This window comes from Phodopus roborovskii, unplaced genomic scaffold, assembly GCF_943737965.1.
Source record: "Phodopus roborovskii unplaced genomic scaffold, PHOROB, whole genome shotgun sequence".
NCBI classification, from domain to species: domain Eukaryota; kingdom Metazoa; phylum Chordata; class Mammalia; order Rodentia; family Cricetidae; genus Phodopus; species Phodopus roborovskii.
The window spans coordinates 20751031-20770185 of record NW_026126549.1 but is presented as its reverse complement, the minus strand read 5'-3'; the positions used below and the strand labels follow the sequence as shown (position 1 = coordinate 20770185).

Sequence of the window (19155 nt, the reverse complement as noted above, 5' to 3'; positions counted from 1 at the left end):
GCTGCAGGCTTAAATGCAAGTGGAAGTAGGAAGGCCCTGGATAGGGGCTGTCCTGGTCATCTTTGAGTACCTTCTCTGGGGACTCCCAGGTGCTGCTCTACTCTGAACTAGTTCATGTTGGTTGTTTTTCACTCTTTGGCTCTTTTGGGGAGGGGGTACCACCCAGCTCCCAAGTAAATCACACACGAGGCTTATTCTTAGTGATGAATGCCTGACCTTAGCTTGGCTTGTTTCTAGCCAGCTTTTCTTTTCCTTCCTTCCTTCCTTCCTTCCTTCCTTCCTTCCTTCCTTCCTTCCTTCCTCTCTCTAATAATTTACTTTTTTGTATTTTATGTACATGAGTATTTTGCCTGCATGTATGTCTGTATGGGGTGTTGGATCCCCTGGAACAGGAGTTATAGATGATTGGGAGCTTCCATGTGGGTGCTGGGAACTGAACCTGGGCCCCCTGTTGGAGCAGCCAGGCTCTTAACCACTCAGCCATCTCTCCAGCCCCTAGCTAGCTTTTCTTATCTTAAATGATCCCGTCTACCTTTTCCCTCTGGGCTTTTCTTGTTATCTTTGTAATTCTCACTCTTAATCCCCAGGTGTAGCTGGGTGGCTGGATGGCTGGGTGGCTGGATGGCTGGGTGGCTGACCCCTGATATCCTCTCTCCTTGATTCTCCTTCTATTTATTCTCTCTGCCTTTCAGCCCTCCACCCCTGATCCCAGCTCCTGCTATTTAGCTCTTTATTAGGACCATCAGGTGTTTTAAACTGGTAAAGAATCACAGCTTCATAGAGTTAAACAATCTCAGCATAAACAGAATTCACACACCTTAAAATAATATTCTACTGCAGGTTGAGACTGGATGGGTTTGAGAGAGAAGGCACAAAGTCTTATATGCCTGTTTTTATGATTTCTAGTGGCAGTTTTTGCTGGCTTTTGAGACAGATCTCACTATGTAACCAAGGCTGGTTCCGAACTCAGAGATCCATCTGCCTCTGCCTCCCAAGCGCTGGCATTAAAGGTGTGCATCCTATTTTTGTTTTGTTTTGTTTTTCGTTTTTTGCATCCTGGTTCTTAATACTGACTCTGTATCAACACTATGGCAAGGGTCTTTGCCCAAATGTCCCTGATGGACATGGATGTCTACCTGCCTATACCCAATATCTCCCTACTCCAAAATAATCATGTGCAGTACAGTGAGTACATACATGCATACATACAGTATAAATGGAGAATATGGTAATATACTTACACATTTGGGTTCTCTCTGGTTTTACAAAAGGAGATAATCATATCTGAAGCTCTTCTTTCTTAATAATACTTTTGCTGAAAATAGTGAATGGAAAAATAAAGGGAATGCCAGGCCGTTTGGGAATGAGCTGAGATTCTCACTCCCAAATCTCTCCCTAGATAGATGGTAATTTCTGTCTGAGAAAAACTCTGCTATGTGTTCCTGCTGTGCCAGTGTATAGTGTTCTTACTGTACAAAATGCACTCTGGCTGAGCGGTGGTGGCAAATGCCTTTAATCCCATAATCCCAGCACTCAGGATGAAGAGGCAGGTGGATCTCTGTGAGTTTGAGGCCAGCCTGGTCAATAGACTGGGCTCCAATGCTACACAGAAAAACCTTGTCTTGAAAAACAAACAAACAACAACAACACAATGTACTCTGATGCCTTGCATACAGTGGGTGTCCGATACTCGTGGAGTGGAAACTCCCTGAGGCACAACTAGCTGTCCTTCATCCATGGTGTGCCAGGGGCTGTATTGGTCTCTGAAGATGGCAGATGGCTTAGGCATGGTGTACCATGAAACCCACAACCTGGTGTGGTTCGAAAACCTGGATAAGACATTTCCTGTGAAATGACTTAGCTTGGAGTTATACATAGAATTTAGGGCCCAGTCCTACCAGTTCTATAACTGAAAGATATCCACACTTCAATTAATTGGAAGTTTCTTCTAAAATGTCATTAGAAGCTGAGGGACAGCCATGTAGTAGCAGGCATGGTTATCCCCATCAGAACACACCTTTCAGGGATAGAGGTAGGGCTGGACAGGATTCCTAGCTCTCAGCTCATGTTGACACTAGCCTTGACACTTACCTCAAGCTCTGGTGTCTATGTCTGCTCTCTCAGCCACTCCTCCCAGGCTCTGAGTACCAGCTTCAGGCTCTCCTGACCAAATATGGCCCCGGGAAGCTACACCAGGTGACAAGCAACATCAATGGGACTGGGGCTCTGGACCTGACACTGCCCCGGGGCCAAATCGTGGCCCTTCTACAAAACAAGGACACTAAAGGCAACAACAGTCGCTGGTTGGTGGACACGGGAGGTATGTCAGCCTCTGGGACTCCCTCATCTCCTTTTGGGAAAGCCAGTTGCCAGACATTGGTAGGGAAGCATGGATGCTCTCATGTGCCAATCTGGCTGTGCAAATTCAGGAGGGATGAGCCAGCCCGGGGACAGATGCAGTAGCTCAGTCAGCTTACAGTGATTCAGTGGTGCTTGAAATGTTGATAAGATTCAGGGTAGCCTCTCCCATCCAGTTCCCGGGTGCTGTGCAAGCAAGACAAGCCTTAGAGAACTTACAAGCTATTGGGTGATATGATATGTGGAAGGAGCTAGAAGAGTACCATGAAAAATGTGTGCTGAGAAGGGATGCTTGGATTCCAGCCACAATCTCAGAATCTGATTTGGGCCTGGGACAGTAAGATCTCTGCTGGTCATGGCCTTGGGATGTGCCACTAAGGTCTGGGATGAAGGGAAGCTGTAATGTGAGCCGAGGATAACAGAATAGCCCAGCAGCATGTTCTAAATGTGAGGGCTGCACAGGATTACTGTGGGAGACCCACAGGCAGTTGTTTCACCGCTTCACAGTGATATGATAGTTAGTACTTTAATGTGTATTATTAAAAAAATGCAGCTAGTCCATAAGCTCATGGTTGGGTTGGTATTATTGCATGGCCTGAGGCTAATCTTTAAAAGGTAAGCCAGTTTTAAAAACTGAGTAGAGCAATGTGTGGTGGCGCATTTGGGAGTCAGAAGCAGGAGAACAACCACAAGTTCAAGGCCAACCTAGCTCTGTAGAGAGATTTAAGGACTATGCAGTGAGACCTTGTCTAAAATAATAATACATTTTAAGAAATAAATAAAATAGAAAGTGGTACAATCGAAAAAACACACCTGTGAGGGAAAATAATATGAGGAGTTTTAGAGGAAACTTCCAGGGCTTTTCTAGTTGGGTGAGCACAGGGAGCATGGAGCTTCTCTGAGCTCAGCTGCATCAGCATGAGACAGAGGTAGTGACCGTGACACAGGCGGACCTCAGATTGGCACGAAGATTATAGCCACCTGGAAAGCAGGAGGTGATGACAGCAGCTGGGCAGTGCTGGGGTAGGTGCTGGCGAGAAGGAACCCAGGACAGCATCACCAGTAGAAGGCAGGCCTGGTCCTAAGGAGAACTGGGAAAGCAGCCTTGCTCTGTGTAGCCACTTGAGGACCATGAGCAATAGTACCGCCCATTAGAAACAGCTGTCCTACCAGACCGAGGAAGAACTTCATCCTGTGGGCTGTCCCAGTGCAGAGCCTTTGGCACTGCGGATGAGCAAACGGCAGCTAGGAGCAGCTAATGCAGAGTGAGGTGGTGGGAGGGAACTCTCAGGGTTCCATTACACTGCACTATCCCGTTAATGCTGGGAAGCCAGGCACTCACATTTACTGGCTTTCCCTACCACTGAAAGGACAGGAAGCTGAGTGGCAGCCATTGAACCTTCTGCGTGTTTCCTAGGACACAGGGGATATGTGCCAGCTGGAAAACTTCAGCTATACCACCATATCATTCCCAGTGAGAAGGAGCCCAGAGGCCAGACAGGCATACATGAAGACTACTGGCTTCCAGCTCCAGAGCCCACCCAATCCTCTGTCTCCACTGTCCCAACCATGACCCAGGTGAGTCTGGGAGAGGGCTGAGGACTTGCTTCTTCTTATCTGCTTAGATTAGGGCTTGGCTTTTCCTCTGCTATTAAAGGGCCTGTTTCTTGAAAGGTCAAGCTGTGATGAGTGATAAGTTCTTATCCTCACCAGGGGTAGAACCCAGAGAGAGGGACTTCCCATGTGAACAGCAGGGATTTAACCTATCAACATTACCCCCACCAGCAGAGCAAACAGGAGTCCTCCATTCACTCAGCATTTGCCAGGTGTGGTACTAAATGAATATGGCAGTGATGGACAGGGGTCATGGTCCTGTTCAAGCTTACAACCTGGTGGGGAACAGTGATTAGATTATCAGCATGAGTGTGTGAGTAAATGCAAAGTTCCCTGCTGTGGCAAGGTCTTAGGTTCCAGGAAGAGAGAGGCCTTCCTAAGAAGAATGTGTTTGCCTCACATAGGAAGGGTACATAGAAGTTAACTGGATAAAGGGGGTCAGATGGGGTGTCTGGGGCATGAGTTCTCAGGAAGCACACTGTACATGCAGAGAGGCCCAGTGATAATCGAAAAATTGATGAAATCAGAGCCTGGGAGAAGAGAGAAGGCAGGATGTAGCAAGGTGCTCCTGGAGAAGTCTGCAGAGCTGGCCTACCAGGACCCTATGGTCCTTGAAAAAGGGCTGGAGAGATGGCTCAGAGGTTAAGAAAAAGGTGCCATTCTCCCACACAAAAGCAGTGGGGATCATAGACATGCTTGTTCATGGGAGCATTCCTTATAAGAACCCTATCACCAGGCAATGGTACTTGGGAGGCAGAGGCAGGCGAATCTCTGTGAGTTTCAGGTCAGCCTGGTCTACAGAGTGAGTTCCAGGACAGGCTCCGTAGCTACATAGAGAAACCCTGTCTTGAAAAACCAAACCAAACCAAACAAAAAACCAACCAAGCAAACAAAAAACCCCAAGTATCCATCAATATAAACAGGTAAACCAGCTATGTTGACCCCCTCAAGCAGCCTCTTGGGATGGCTTGGGAGGACTGGGTAGACCAGTAAAGCCAAGCAAGCCCTGTAGTAGACAGTCAGAGTCTGCTCTCAGCCACCCACAGCCAAGGGAGAGCTGCAAAGATGAGAGATGAGTGACAGAAAGATGGACAGGGAAGGGTGGGGTCCAGAGGTGCTGAGCACAGGTATGGGATGCTTTGGGTATGGGATGCCTTGGGTTAGGGCACTGTGCAGCTGAGAGCCAGTGTCGGGGAAGGTATACAACCCCCACCACATCTACCTTCCTCAGGGTCAGCCAGATGTAGCACACTGAAGACTACAAAGAATCCCCCCAAATCCCACTACTAGGGACCTGACCAGCCTATCCAGCCCCCATCCCCACCCCCAGTGATGGAAAGTGAGGTAGCTGCCATCATCCAATCATCCAGTTCTGGATGGAATCTCCAGAAAGCTCTGCCTAGGATCTCAGTGCTCCATTTGTTCCCTTCCCCCATTCCTGCATCCTCTGTGGGACTCCCAGGTACCTTCCCATGATGCTTATGGCTCTGAGGCTTGGGTATCATCAGTCACCCTAATGGTAAAGAGACAAAGCGAGCTACATTGATTGGGCCCTTATTCTGCAGCAGACATTCATCCATTCTGCTTCCCCAATAACCTAGAGGGTAGGCTGTTGTTGTTGACATTTGTAGGTGATGATGAGGCATAGAGAAGTTAGACAGTGGTTTGATTAATGCCCTCCCCTATTGTTTTCTCCAGTTCAATGCTTTGTCCTAAAAAGGAGCCATGTCTCCCAAACCTTACTATTTCTAAGTTAGAAGCTGGGCTGGACAGATAAACCAACTCCCTCTGGGAAGGGAGAGGCGACTGAGGATACCCACCAGTGTGGCTGCAAGGGTTCAAGTATACCTGTCCTGCTGGGCAGTGGTGGCGCACACCTTTAATCCCAACACTAGGGAGGCAGAGGCAGGTGGGGGTCTTTGAGAGTTTGAGGCTAGCCTGGTTTACAAGGCAAGTTTTAGGATAGCCAGGGCCATTACACAGAGAAAACCTGTCTCAAAAAAAAAAAAAAAAAAAAAAAAAAAAAGCTCTCCCTCTTCCCCTCCCTCCCGTTTCCTGTTCTGAATTCAGGCAGTCCTGATTTTACAGTTATATGATTGTTGTGACTGTGACTTCTCTGTGTCTCAATTTCTGAAGAAAAAAAAAGAGGGGGGCAAATACAGGGATGAAATTGTGCCAGCAGGCACAGCGTCTTTCTTTAGTGCTTGCCAGCAGGCACAGCGTCTTTAGTGCGATGCATGCTCTCGGGAAGTGATATATGACCAGTAATACAGACTAGAGTGTCCTGTGAGGGTGGGAGCGCAGGGTGACACCTGGATGGGTTAAGTTTAGCTATCTACCACCCTGACCATTTCTGTGTCACTCCCCATGTTTTAGGTGGTGGCAGCGTACCCTTTCGTGGCCAGGAGCACCCATGAACTGAGTCTACAGGCAGGCCAGCCTGTAACAATCCTAGAAGCCCAAGACAAGAAGGGGAACCCAGAATGGAGCCTGGTGGAAGTGAATGGGCAGAGGGGATATGTGCCTTCCAACTTTCTGGCCAGGATCCCGAGCCCAACCCCCTGGGGCTGGAGTCTGTCCTCTTAGCACACCCTCGGGCCCACATTCCTAAGGAGAGGGAGGGGTTTCAAGGTTGTGTGACCTAGCAGTCATGATGCAAAGCTAACTGAGGGTGAGAGGAGGGGAGGGCATCCAGAAGGCAGCAGGGAGTGGTGACGAGGCCTTACTGAATGCCTCGTGTGGGTGGCCACAGTGGGTGGCCACAGCATTATCACTCATGTCTGCATAAGGAAGCCATCTCAGTACCACAACTGATCAGCCAGGGCTTGCCACAGCTCGAAGCTGGTCCTACCTCTACCTCTTGCCTCTTTCATGAATAGGATGAATGTTGCCTGTGTGTCGGGTAGCACACGGGTGGGGGCATCACCACAGAAGAGCTACCCGCCTCAGTGGTACCCTTCCCACAGCACTGCCAGGAGCCACCATTGCTTTCTGACCGCCTTTTCTTTCTTGCCGCGTCGAGTTGAGTTACTACTATGGACAGTGAACTGTGAAAAATCCTGCTCAAATGGAAGCCATGGATCCAGGCGATTCTCTGCTGGCTCTGGGAATGGGTATGACCTACGCACAGTTCTGGAAGGTGTGTACAAAGCCACAGGTGGTTCCAGGGAAGAGGGGAACTTGAAGGAGGATCAGCGGGGTGTGTGAGGCCGATGGCAATGGGATATCCTGCTGCTGTTTTCTTTGGACGAGGAGACAATGGGACTTGGCAGTCAACCATGGCGGAAAGTCTGTGAGATAGGTGTCTACTGGCCTGGTGGGTTGAGTAGGTGAGGAATAGCTTGGTTTCCCAGTTCTGGAGGAGGAGCCGGGGAACCCAGATGGCCTAGGTTTGCTTCTGAGGGTCTGAAGGCAACAGAGAGCTGCAGTCAGGTGGATGTGGGGGCTTAGGCATAGGTTACAACGGCAGTTTCCACCTAGAAAGAACTAAGTCACAGGATACAGTAAGGATGACAGGAGACTGAGGATGCAGAGGACCCTTGTCAACCAGGAAGTGTGACACCCATGCAAATATGGTTAGTGATGTCAGGCTAGCCCAGCCATTGGCTAGCCTGGGTTAGCAGGGTGGAGCAGTCCCATAGCCACCTCTCCTCTCATGTCTATGCTAACAGTGTGTCCTTCCCTGAAACCCAGGTTCTGCCATGGGGCCCAGTCAGTATGGATTAACAACAGACACATTTTGAGACATACCCCATTACAGGATTTTGTTTTCTGTGAACACTGTGGAGTGTGCAAACTAACAAGGTTACAACATCACTAGGTGATGTAACCACATGGGACCATGACAAGCACACAGTCATTGTGTGTAGCTGTTGGTTGCATGACACACAACGGGAGTGCAGTCTAAGGAGCCAAAGTCCCAATAGTACTTGGTGAGCAAGGCATGTCTCAAATCTGGGAACAGCAGCCCCTCAAAACTAGGGCCTGTTCCAGGATGACAGACCCACTGGGGCAGTGTTGGGTGTAGTCACTACTGGGCAATGTCAAAAGTCATTAGAAGATCCCAAGACAGAGAGAAGGGTGATCCCCTGTGCTCTTTGTACGGCTGACAAATTTGGAATCAACCCTCTTGAGACAGTGTAAAACAGGTGACTATTTCAGTGTTTTCAAGACTACATCTGCTCTACAACTCAAGTGCCCATTTGTTATCTCTGGCTTCTGAAGGGCTCTTGAGAAAGGCATCCTCATCTGTGTCAGATGGTCTGTAATGTCCCTCCTCCGGGCTTGTTAAAGCAGGGATACTGTGAGGCAAGAGCAAAACTCCCCAGTCCCTTCCCAATCTCAGGTTCACCCGAGGATGCTCTCAGTTCACTTTCTGTTCCCTTCTCAGCCTCCTGGTAAAAATAGGAAGTGCAGACAGACAGGTGACACAGCGGGAACCGTACCTGCACCTGCGGCTTCCACACCTTTTTACTGCCAGCTCATTGTGTGTTGAGACTCTAGCTTTGGGTTCTTAGCATGGCTGCTCACTGCAATGACCTGGGGAACTCTAAACTGCAGCAAACCAGCAGCCCACTCAGAGTAAGCTGATGTCTTTGACCTGGCCATGGCTATGGCCTTGGGGTTCAGAAAGGTAACCGGGCGAATCTCACATGCAGCTACTATAAAGACCTCTGCCCTAGACATGCAGAGGTGAACAGCTAGATCTGGGCACAGAGGTGGGAAAGGGTAAGATAGGTTGTGTCCCAGCAGAGATTTACACTAGCTGTCAAAGCAGGAAGCGTTAGAGGCAGTTTGAAATAGGACAGCCTGTTCTGTCAGGTCCCAGAATATGTATTTATTAAGTGCCATTAAAAGGGACCTGAACAAAATTGGATGTTCTTGTAGGCATAAGGGAGAAAAATGAAATATACTTAGAACCAAGGCTATCTCATGAAGGAGAAATAAAAATGCATCCAGTACATGTGGGTTATAGTTTCTTGGACCAGGGGTGAGATTAAAAGTCACGGGAGAGTGAGAGAAGGCTTACTGGGAAGATGGAGCATGGCCTGGATTTTCTCCAGGGGACTCTGTGTAATGTGCCTTTTACCCCCAATGCCTAGAGCCATTGCACTGTGTCTTATTTATTTCACTCTTGGGCTGTCACGTGCATACTCACAAAGATAGTTGCCTAAGAATGGAACAAAACTCCCAGGAGCTGAAAGATAGTTCACATGGTATCCTTGCTCTTCAAAGTGAAGTTACTACTCATTAACCCTTTGAGATCCAACTTAGTTTAGGATACAAGGAGATTGTATTATCCAAGAGGAGACGAGTGGATTCTTGACTAACGTGATGAGCATGATGTGAACTCCTGGCAATAAAGGACTTTCTATGACTCCCGCCCTTGGCCTTACTCAATATGAAAATGGCACCTTGTTCATTCATGTGTTTATTTGAGTATCCACTGCACACCCTTGGTGCCTCTAAGATTTGGGGCATAGAGTGTGGTTATATAACAAGACTTCAAGCAGATGAGCTGTGTCATTTATGAACCTGCAGTCTGGGCAGGGAAGTAGACAAGTCAGCACTCGGTTCTGAGTATAAGTGTCAGGATAGGACAGAAGCTGGAGCCCAAGCAGGGTGTGGAGAGCTGGCATAGACTTGGTGACCAAAGAAAGCTTCCTAAATGAAGTGATATATGACCTCAGACCCAATGGGCACCCGAGCTTAGGGGGTCAGGAAGGCATAAGCAAAATCTAGAGGCAGTGGTAGATCACAGAACTGAAATACTATGAAGCCAGAATGCAGGGATGGAGGGGTGTAGCAGAGGCAGTAAAAGACCTTAGTTGGGGGCTGGAGAGATGGCTCAGAGGTTAAGAGCATTGACTGCTCTTCTAGAGGTCCTGAGTTCAATTCCCAGCAACCACACAGCAGCTCACAATCATCTATAATGAGATCTGATGCCCTCTTCCAGTTTGCAGGCATACATGAAGGCACTGTATACAGTGTGTGTGTGTGTGTGTGTGTGTGTGTGTGTGTGTGTGTGTGTGTGTTAGTCAAGCCAGCAAGGTAGAGAGGGCTGCAGTTTTTGGGAAATCACCTGGCTCTGGCTAGGTGCCTGATGTTCCCATAGATGACTACACTCTACAAGGGCAAGACATGCTACTTCCTTTCAGAACCTTCTAAGTCTCTGTCATGAGACCCAAGTTAGAGGTGTTCAATACTTAATGCATAGATAACTGTCACAGAAGGTGCAGGAACACTGAAACCCTGTCCTTATGGAATCTCCTCCTGGCTGTTGGAGTACAAGGTTGCACAGCTTTCTGGCCCTGCAGGGTTCAGTGCCATTGGAGTCAAAGGAATTTCTTGGACCAGGCTTAGAAGTGCTCAGACAAGGGGAGATTTGATAGGGCTGAGGTGGTCATGGATGGGGGTGGGAAGGGGGCTTGCTGGAAGAGATGGAAATAAATTTGGAAAGTTGTAGAGAAATTGGAAAACCAAATAGGAGAGAGGTCGTGTCCAGCTAGAAGAAGCCTGGTTCTAGGAAGCCCAGTGCGGACACATCAGGGCAGATGTGTATACAAACTCACAGAGATTGTGACAGCGTGGGCAAGACCAGAAGCATGGAGGAGGGGAATTGGGCACAAAGCCCCACTCCTAACCAAGAAGCTATTTGAAATTGCTGGCTGTCAGGAGAGAGAAAAATCAGAACCAGGCAGTGGTGGCTCATGCCTTTAATCCCAGCACTTGGGAGGCAGAGGCAGGTGGATCACTGTGAGTTCAAGGCCAGCCTGGTCTATAGAGTGAGTTCCAGGACAGCTAGGGCTACATAGTGAGACCCTGTCTCAAACCAACCAAACAAACAAACAAAAAAATTAAACAAGAATCTGAGAGATGGCTCAGCAGTTAAGGTTCTTGCATAAGACCTAAGTTTGGTGGCCAACTCCCACATAGTTGTTCACAACTGTCTGTAACCCTACTTCCAGGAAGTCTGACACCCTCTTCTGACCTCTGAGGGCACACAGGTGGTACACATATATACGCAGACAAAAGACTCACATACATGAATTAAAATAGGTAAGTTTAAAATTTTTTTAAAAGAAATGAGACAAAAAGAAAAGGTGTGAATGGTGTAGGGTATTGCAGATGTGAATTGAGGAAATGTTTGAATTGTGACCACCAGGGGGCAGCAGGGCCCTTCCGTTCATCCAGGAAGGTTTTTGGGCGGTACCTTTGGGGTCAAACTGAAATACCTCTGTCGCCCGCTATTTGGGCCAGGGAGGCAGAAAGACAGGCTGGGAGAGGGACATTAGGAAGTATGTGGGACTCATTGGATTGGAGCTTGCATACTACATCTAAAGGGCCACAGCTTCCTGGCTCCAAGCCAAGTGCTGCTACATCCGGGTGTCACTGCTGGCATCAGACTGACGGAGGTGTTGCTTGGCTTTTATTATTTTTGCTTGCTTCGTTTTGTTGTAACCCAGGCTGGCCCCACCCTTGCAGCAGTTTTCTCTCATCGGCCTCCAGGCATGAGCCGCCATGCCCAGCCTTGTCCTCCTTTTTGAATGGAAGTCTTTATGTGGTCCACAACAGTTCCACCTCTGTACCTGTGGCTGAATGTGGACTGGCTGTCCTGGGTGGAGAATCTTCTCTGAAGATATAGTTTCATGTCTTGACTTCATTGGACATAAATTTTCCTCCTTTGGGTCTCTGGGAAATGCCGTTTCCCTTCGTTGTTACTGATGTCAAATTCTGTCAGCTCCTTGGTCATATTTTACTTACCACAGGGCCACACAGGGCCATTGAGAGCTAGTGACCAAGATTCCCCGAGAAAGAGAAGGGCACACTGATAAATCCCCTTGCCCGGCACTTGGCTCATCTATGCCCAACAACGTGATTGCCATTGGGGTGATTGAAAAGAGATATGGGGAATTTGCAAAGGTTTTAGGGCCTGTCTGCCTCCCCGTATGCAGCATGGCAAGGAGGGATGGCCACATCCCTGTGTAGAAGCCCCTGTCAGTGTGCTTGTCATGAGTCCTTGGGGATCTGGGTCTCCCTGGAGCCTGAGTGGCATCTGAGCTCTTCACAGTGGCAGACTGGAGCCATCAGGATTCCCGGGTGGCTTAGGCAGAAGGAATACAGAACCTGCAGCCATGCTTGCTGAACAGCTAACTCCTGTCTTCCTCATTTCCTGCCCTGGCAGATGTGAACTACAGGAAACATTTATTTCCAAGACCCTTTTGCCCTCTGCTCAGCTGGTAAGTTGGATCTATGGGAGGTCTGGCCAGTGGGAGGAGCCAAGGTAACCCCTGTCCTTCTCTGCTTATCTGCCAGAGGGTGGTCTTTCCTGTGGTCCCATCTCATAGTCCCTAGTCACACGAAACAGGCCTGGCTATGCTTCCAGAGTCAGTTGGGTGGTTCCAAATCCTGCCTACCAGTGGGACTCTCTACTCAAGGTTCCTCAGTCCAGGTGTTCAAATGCCAAGAGTGTATCTTTTCTCTTGAGTGTATCTTTCCTCTATAAGACACAATAGAGTGGTTTCTGGTTTCTGCCTAGTCTGATCCATCACAGAAACCCAGGTTCAAGGAGAGGCTGGGTTTTCAGGATACTGAGGGCCTTCACCAGCTCTGCTGCACTGTCTAGGGCTGAGGTGTTATGAATATGGCATCATACCTCTCTACCTGGAGTTACTAAAGTGTCTTCAGCCACAGGCAGCTGAGTAACAGCTGGAGGAATCTGCTGAGCTGATCCCATCTTGGCCAGCTGAGCCTATTACCACAGGGCCCCGAGCAGACAGTCTTGAGAAGACCCATGGGCCACAGTGTCAGGGCAGAACTGTGGGTGAGGCCAAGCTCTGGAAGAAAGGGACAGGAGGAAGAAGAGTCTAAAGCCATGGTGTCTCAGGAGGGGCAGCGAGCCCCAGGTCTGAGAGAAAGGAAGTAGGGCAGACTCCACCAGAGAAGGGGCTGCTTATCTTGACTCAGGGTGTTTGGCCCCTGGGCCCATCAATGGAGAGTCAGAGTAAACCAGCATGTTAGTAGCCATAACAGTAGCTTTCCCTCATCACCCACACAGTTGTGGGGAGGTTACATGAGGGGTTCCACATTACATGATTAATCCAGGCCCTGTCACATAGAACTCTCTGAAGAACAACACTCTTAAAAAAAACAAAGTATCAAACAAACCTCAACAGCAACCATGGCAGCCAGCCACTGTGGAGTTCTTTCTGTGGGCATCCCAAGAGACAGGCATGGAGGAGATTGAGCCCTGGGCCTCTCCCCTGAGGCAGGGCCAAGCCCAAGGATACAGATCTAGTTGCCAGAGCTAGAAGGGTTGGGTCAGGGGAAAGCAGAGAGAGTGAGAGGACACTGTGACCCTTGGGCACTCTCCCCAGGGATGGGGAGCAGCAGGTGTCCAGTGGACACAGCCGCAATGGGACACTTGGGGACAGGCATCTCATGGTGTCCAAACAAGACAGAGGTCAAAACCAGGTTACAGCATGGGCAGCAGGGTTGTAGGCTTTGGGCCACAGTTCAAATAAAAGGCTATAGGGGACTGAGGCAACTTAGTGACACCACCATAATGTTGGGAGATACTACTGAGAAAGGGATAGGAGGCTGGAGTCCTACTATCAGTGCAAGGAACTTTGTGCTGGGCCCTGGATACCAGCCTGGAGCTGCCCTAAACCCTTGCATTTGGGGACAGGTTGTTTTTCAGAGCTAAGGGAGCTGACGAGGGGAAATGGTATGGGAATAAAGGAGCCACCAAGAGCCCTGGTTTCTCTCTCTCTTTCTCTCTCTCTCTGAGACAGGGTTTCTCTGTATTGCTTTGGAGACTGTCCTGGAACTCGATCTGTAGGCCACACTGGTCTTGAACTCACAGAGATCTGCCTGCCTCTGCCTCCTGAGTGCTGGGATTAAAGGTGTGCACCACCACAGCCTGTCTTTGCAAGATGCTTGTGTTCAAACCATGACTCACAGTTGGGGGCTGGGTAACCTCTTTGAAACAAGTTACTTAATCTCTTTTTAAAACTTCGTTTTGCTGAGATGTCAAAATGAAATAAAGCATGGCAGCCCTGGGCAGTGATGTCACCAAGCCCTCTCCAGCTTCCCCTCCAAGCTTCCCAGGCTCGGGACCCCACAATGTTTCAAACCTTCACCCTTTCCCCTGATGCCTCTGCCCCGACCACTCACTCTGCTAGGCTGAAATGCTGCACGAATGCTTTTAAAACTGAAAGCAAGAAGAAGTCTCCAGAGGCCAAGGGTCGTTCCCCTGGGAAGTAAGGGTGCCCTACTCTCAAATGCTCTGTGACGCATGTCAGCCATCTTGCATTGTTCCGGCCTTTGAAGGACCTCCTCAAGCTGATGACCATGCAGTTGTAGACAGTTTTGCTGTTGTGGGAGATGTCAGGGAAGGTCCTTCCTGTCCCCTATTTTGGGGGGGGGGGACTGTGATTTTTTTTTCAAATTTCTCAATGTTTTTAATTTCACTTTTAAAAATGTCTTCTTAAAATCGGTGGGGTAGAACAGTAACTGAAACACACACACACAAACACACACACACACACACACTTGGAAAAATCTCAACATCTATACATCTATCCTTTGCTCCTTACATACACCTTGCCTCATCTTCCAGGCTAGAGATTCCTAAGTGTGGCACATCCCTTCAGGGCCATGTGTTACTCCTACCTCCCTTCCTCATGAGAACATAGTCAAAATCTCCATATCTGGATTTATTTCCATAGTTCATATTGTGAAGATATTTTTCATAACTTACCAAAATATGCATGTAATACTTCTTTACTAAAGTTGAATAGTGAATTATAATTCTTTCGCTTTCTCCACCCAGAGGGTATCATACTTCTTTAGCCCTCTGAGAGTTACAACATTTAGAGATGCCTCTCCCATACCAGGACACCCAAGTTGCATAGTCTTCTCCTCTGGAAATTGTTCATGCCACTGACCAGGGGCCTGTCCCTGATTCTGCTCCGTCTCAGTTGTTTGTACTCAGTCCTTCAGTGAATGAGTCCTTTGAGCTCTACCTTCAAAACCTCCAGAGATCACCCCACATCCCTTCCAACTGCACCCTCTCCACTACATTCCACAACATCTTCTGCTCGGACTTGAGTAGTGGTCCCTAATGGCCTCTGCCTCATCGTGTCCTCGAAAGTCTGTCGTGGGAGGGTCCACGCCAGGCCCAGCCCAGTGTTGTCCCATTTGTACCATTCTCTTCTTGCTCATCCTTAAGTGGCCTTGGTCTCTCCAAGTCCAGCTCTGACTCAGGGCCTTCACATTAGCTGTGCCCTCCCCTCACACACTCCTCCATCATAAAATGATACTGAGCTGGGTGAAGGAGCAGTGAGTTGGAGGACACTGTGACCCTTTTTCCAGGGATAGGACTCTGGCCGTCAGGCTGATCACTCAGTCTGAATGTCACGCCCTCCCCACCCATGAACTATCAATACAGAACAGACTATTTCTTTTATTCGCTAGTCATTTGTTTGTTGTGTGGTTCCTCAGTTAGTAGGGGCATTAACTCTTGTTCAATGCCAAATTCAAATAATCTGGGATATAGGCCTGAACTAAAAAATTGGCTATCCTTTATCTGACATTCAAACCTAACAAGATGCCTTGTATTTTAAATGACAACCCTAAACAAGGCTTGTGGGGCCATGACTTAGGGTCATGAACCCAAGGGAAAGAAGTTGGCATGAAACAAGAAGGCAAGGATGAAAGGTAAAGCAGTCACTGTTGGACTCTGACGTCATCTAAGTCTCAAGTTCACTTTACCCCTGGCTTTCCCATGGTTTGTTTTTTTGGGTATCAATAAATTGCCACATTGATTAAAAACAATTTCCCGCATTGCTTGAACATTTGTGCATCCCAGGCAGCGAGCCAAGTGCTTTGGATGCACAAACTCATTTATGCTGTTACCTCACAATGACGCTTGGGATGCTACTGCCACATTCTCTCCAGAGGAAGAACTAAGGACTGGAGACTTTAAATAGCACACCACGGTGCCAGAGATGCTAAGCGGCAGAGCTGGAACGGAGCCTCGGGAGTCAGATTGTCAATACCAGGGCTCTTGGCCACTCCATACCATCACTGTTTCTTTAACCAAGAAGATTCAGGCAGTGGCACACACCTTTAATCCCAGCACAGTAGGTGGCAGAGGCAGGTGGATCTCTGAGTTTGAGGACTACAGAGTGAGTAACCAAGAAGGTCTTCATGTCAGTTGATCGAAGTATCCTCAGCAAAAGAGAACAATTCCACAGTAGGTTCAGGCCCTAGAGCCTTAACAGACAGGATGTGGGCAATGGAGCAGAACCGTAAATTCACCTTACCTACCACATGACTTCAGGATAAGTTCTTTAAGAAGCTAGTCTTGAGGTGTTATGCCTCTCCCTCCCTCCTCTCTCTCTCTCCTCTCCCTTAAAATGTCAACAGATACTTGTTAATATTTTTTTTAATCTCTTGTACCCAGCATAGGGTCTGCCACAAAGCAAGTGCTTACGTGAGGATGACATGGGAGAATGTTAGCAGGATTATTAGTGCAGTTAACATCTACCATATACAAGCACTATGCTGAGCACCTCACACACATCTCAGTCTCCATGCCATCAGTGTCGTGTAGGGATCGACAGCTCCCTTTTAAAGATGAGAAAACTGAGACTTGAGGTCTTGAGGCAACCAAGTGACCAGAAAGTCATGGAAAGAGGCCCAGAACTGGGATCTCAGCCCTAGTTTGTGGTTGTGTTGGTTTTGATGAGGCTAGAAAGTAGAGCTTCACGTGGGGAGCCTTTCCTGTGGGCTGAGCTTTGATCAGTGTATCCTCGCATCCCTTACATATAGGTCTCCATAGTTTTCAGTGAGCTGTTGTCCCATTGTTGATGAACATGAAGAGCCCCAAACTGTGATGGAGTCCTAGCGGCCAGGGACCTGTTGAAGGCCATCTAGTAGTTAGCGATAGTGCAGCATTTGAACATACCTTCATCTGACTCCAACTGCAGTATGTCCACCTCTCCTTAGGGAGAGACCCCAGGGCGTGATATCTGTCAGACAGAGCACCAAAGCACCTACCTATTCTTTCCCAGTTTGGGTTTCTAAGTTTGGGTTTCATGAGGATTCATGCTGGTTCCTACATGGCCTGTATGTATTTTCCACTTCCGGTCCTTCTACTTACCTTCTAGTCCGCAGAGGCCCACCACAAGGTCTGCCTCCGATATGCAGATCTGCTATCCTTTCAGGGCTCTTGGCGACGGCCACATGCTGAACTGTCTACACTGCTCTCTCTGACCTCTTCACCACATGCTCTTGCTTCAGAGGGGAACATCTATATCCCCGCTTTCCCACTTGAAGCTCTTTTCAAGTCTCAGTAATTGTCTCTTCCTCCAAGAAGCTTTCCTTGCTTGGCTTACGCATTCTTCTTCCCATGGGCGTGCCTGTGGGGCAATTCTCCTTTTGTCCTGAAGTTTTCCTTAAGGATCCGTCCCACTGAGCTAGCTTCACAAGGGCAAGGTTGTTGCCTGTCTCTGGCTGCAGCCCTGGTGCCTGGCATCATATCTGGTACATAGCAGTTGCTCAGTGAGCACTGCTGAATACACGAACAAATTCACCAGTGAGGAGTCTATACCTCCACCTTCCCACCCCCATCAGCAATTGCCACTCCCCCCACAGTCAGCATTTACATTTAGCACCAAGCTATATTTGCTGCACATCGTAGGCTCCCAACACACATCCAGGAAAGAATGGCTGAGTGAGTGACTGAGTGATTTCTACCACCCAAGCCCCCACCCACCCTGTCTCATTTGTCTTCTCTTGGCTTTGGGGCCTCTCCCTGTTTCAGCACCCTTTGCAGAGTAAGAGGGATCCCCCAAGTTCATGATTGACTATGGGGGGTCTCGAGTGGAAATAACTACCACTCCTTCGCCAAGAAGACTTTCAGGCCGCAGAGGCCTTTCTTGCTAGCAAGGGAGAAGAGAGAGTCTGGGCCTCAGCCTCATTTCAGAATGGCCTCAGTCGGCCCTGAGCTGACTAATAAAGTGTGAAATTGACTTCATCCTCCACCAAGTCTCCCCAGCTAGCCTGTCCCTGTAGCATCTCCTTGTGCTCCAACAGATGCAGTGCTACTGACATCTCCTCCGTCACCGGTGGACTAGAGCGTCATCAATGCCCACGCAGCCCCAGGGCCCAGTGCTCTGCAAAGCCCACAATGTTATTTGGCCAGAGGCCAGATGAGGCTTTCAAAGCCAGAAGCAACCAACGGGAGTGTCTGCGGTGCCTCTGAGCCAGCCATCAGCTCCTTCTGTCCTTGTTTACTCCACTGCTATAGGTTTCTTGAGCAGGGTGGAGACCAAGCCCAGAGGCTGGCAAGAGGAGACTCAGGGAGACCTAAGTGCCTTGGGAGGTGATGGGTGTGCTAGAATAGCACAATAGAGACCATTGGGTCTGTTTGGTTTATTTGCTCCTGTTGAAGATTTGCTGGGAAAAAAGATTCTATGCCTGCAATATGTCCTACTCCTCTGTCTTACCTATGGGTCAGAATTAACCAGCAAGGAAAGAAATGCATATTGTGAGCCTAGTAGCACTTATTCCTGCTTAGCACCCATTTGCTGCTTCTCTGAGGAGAGCGTCTATGTTTCCTTAGTAAGGCATTCCTAACCCCCCTAAATCCACATGGTCTCAGGGGAGACTGACTGGTCCCCTGAATCTTGAGGACAAGTGTGTCCTAGACATGGCTAATCAAAAGCAAGGTGACGGTCTCTGGGGCCAGAGCCAGGCTGTAGCAGTAATAGTCATAGCAGGAGAGAGAGAAACCCCCTCCTCCCTCAGTGGTTCTAGGCTGGTGGCTGTCAGCTTGGAGCTGCCAGCTGAGGAGCGAGACAACATAGAGGAGAATCAGGACAAGAGGGAGGGGCTGCTAACAGACACAGGCTGCATGCTATGAGGCGGTTGGATCTAGCCTTACCTTAATCTTGACAACAAATTCAGGGTTTTTGTTTTTACTTCAGCTCATTTGGCTGTCACCTCAGTTCTATTACATTGAGACTCCTGTAGATAGAGTCTAGAATCTTGTATTTCTCAAAAAAAATTTTTTTACAGGGAATCCTGAAAAGTTTTGCTCCAGGCTGGAACTGATTAAACACCTGAACAGGGGCCAGTGAGAAGGCTCTGTAGGTAAAGGTGCTTGCCACCAAG

General features: G+C 48.7%; 1 protein-coding gene across 1 annotated transcript in view; it reads left to right on the top strand.

Moving 5' to 3' along the window:
* The window catches only part of Arhgef37 (Rho guanine nucleotide exchange factor 37), a 38614-nt gene extending 29260 nt beyond the window's left edge, over positions 1–9354 (top strand). Inside the window, exons 11-13 of the mRNA XM_051200730.1 lie at positions 2125–2320; positions 3776–3936; positions 6349–9354. Of these exons, the coding sequence (XP_051056687.1) occupies positions 2125–2320; positions 3776–3936; positions 6349–6558 (567 nt within the window). The 3' untranslated portion in view covers positions 6559–9354. The remainder of the gene's footprint in view (positions 1–2124; positions 2321–3775; positions 3937–6348) is intronic.
* The last annotated feature ends 9801 nt before the right edge of the window (positions 9355–19155 follow it).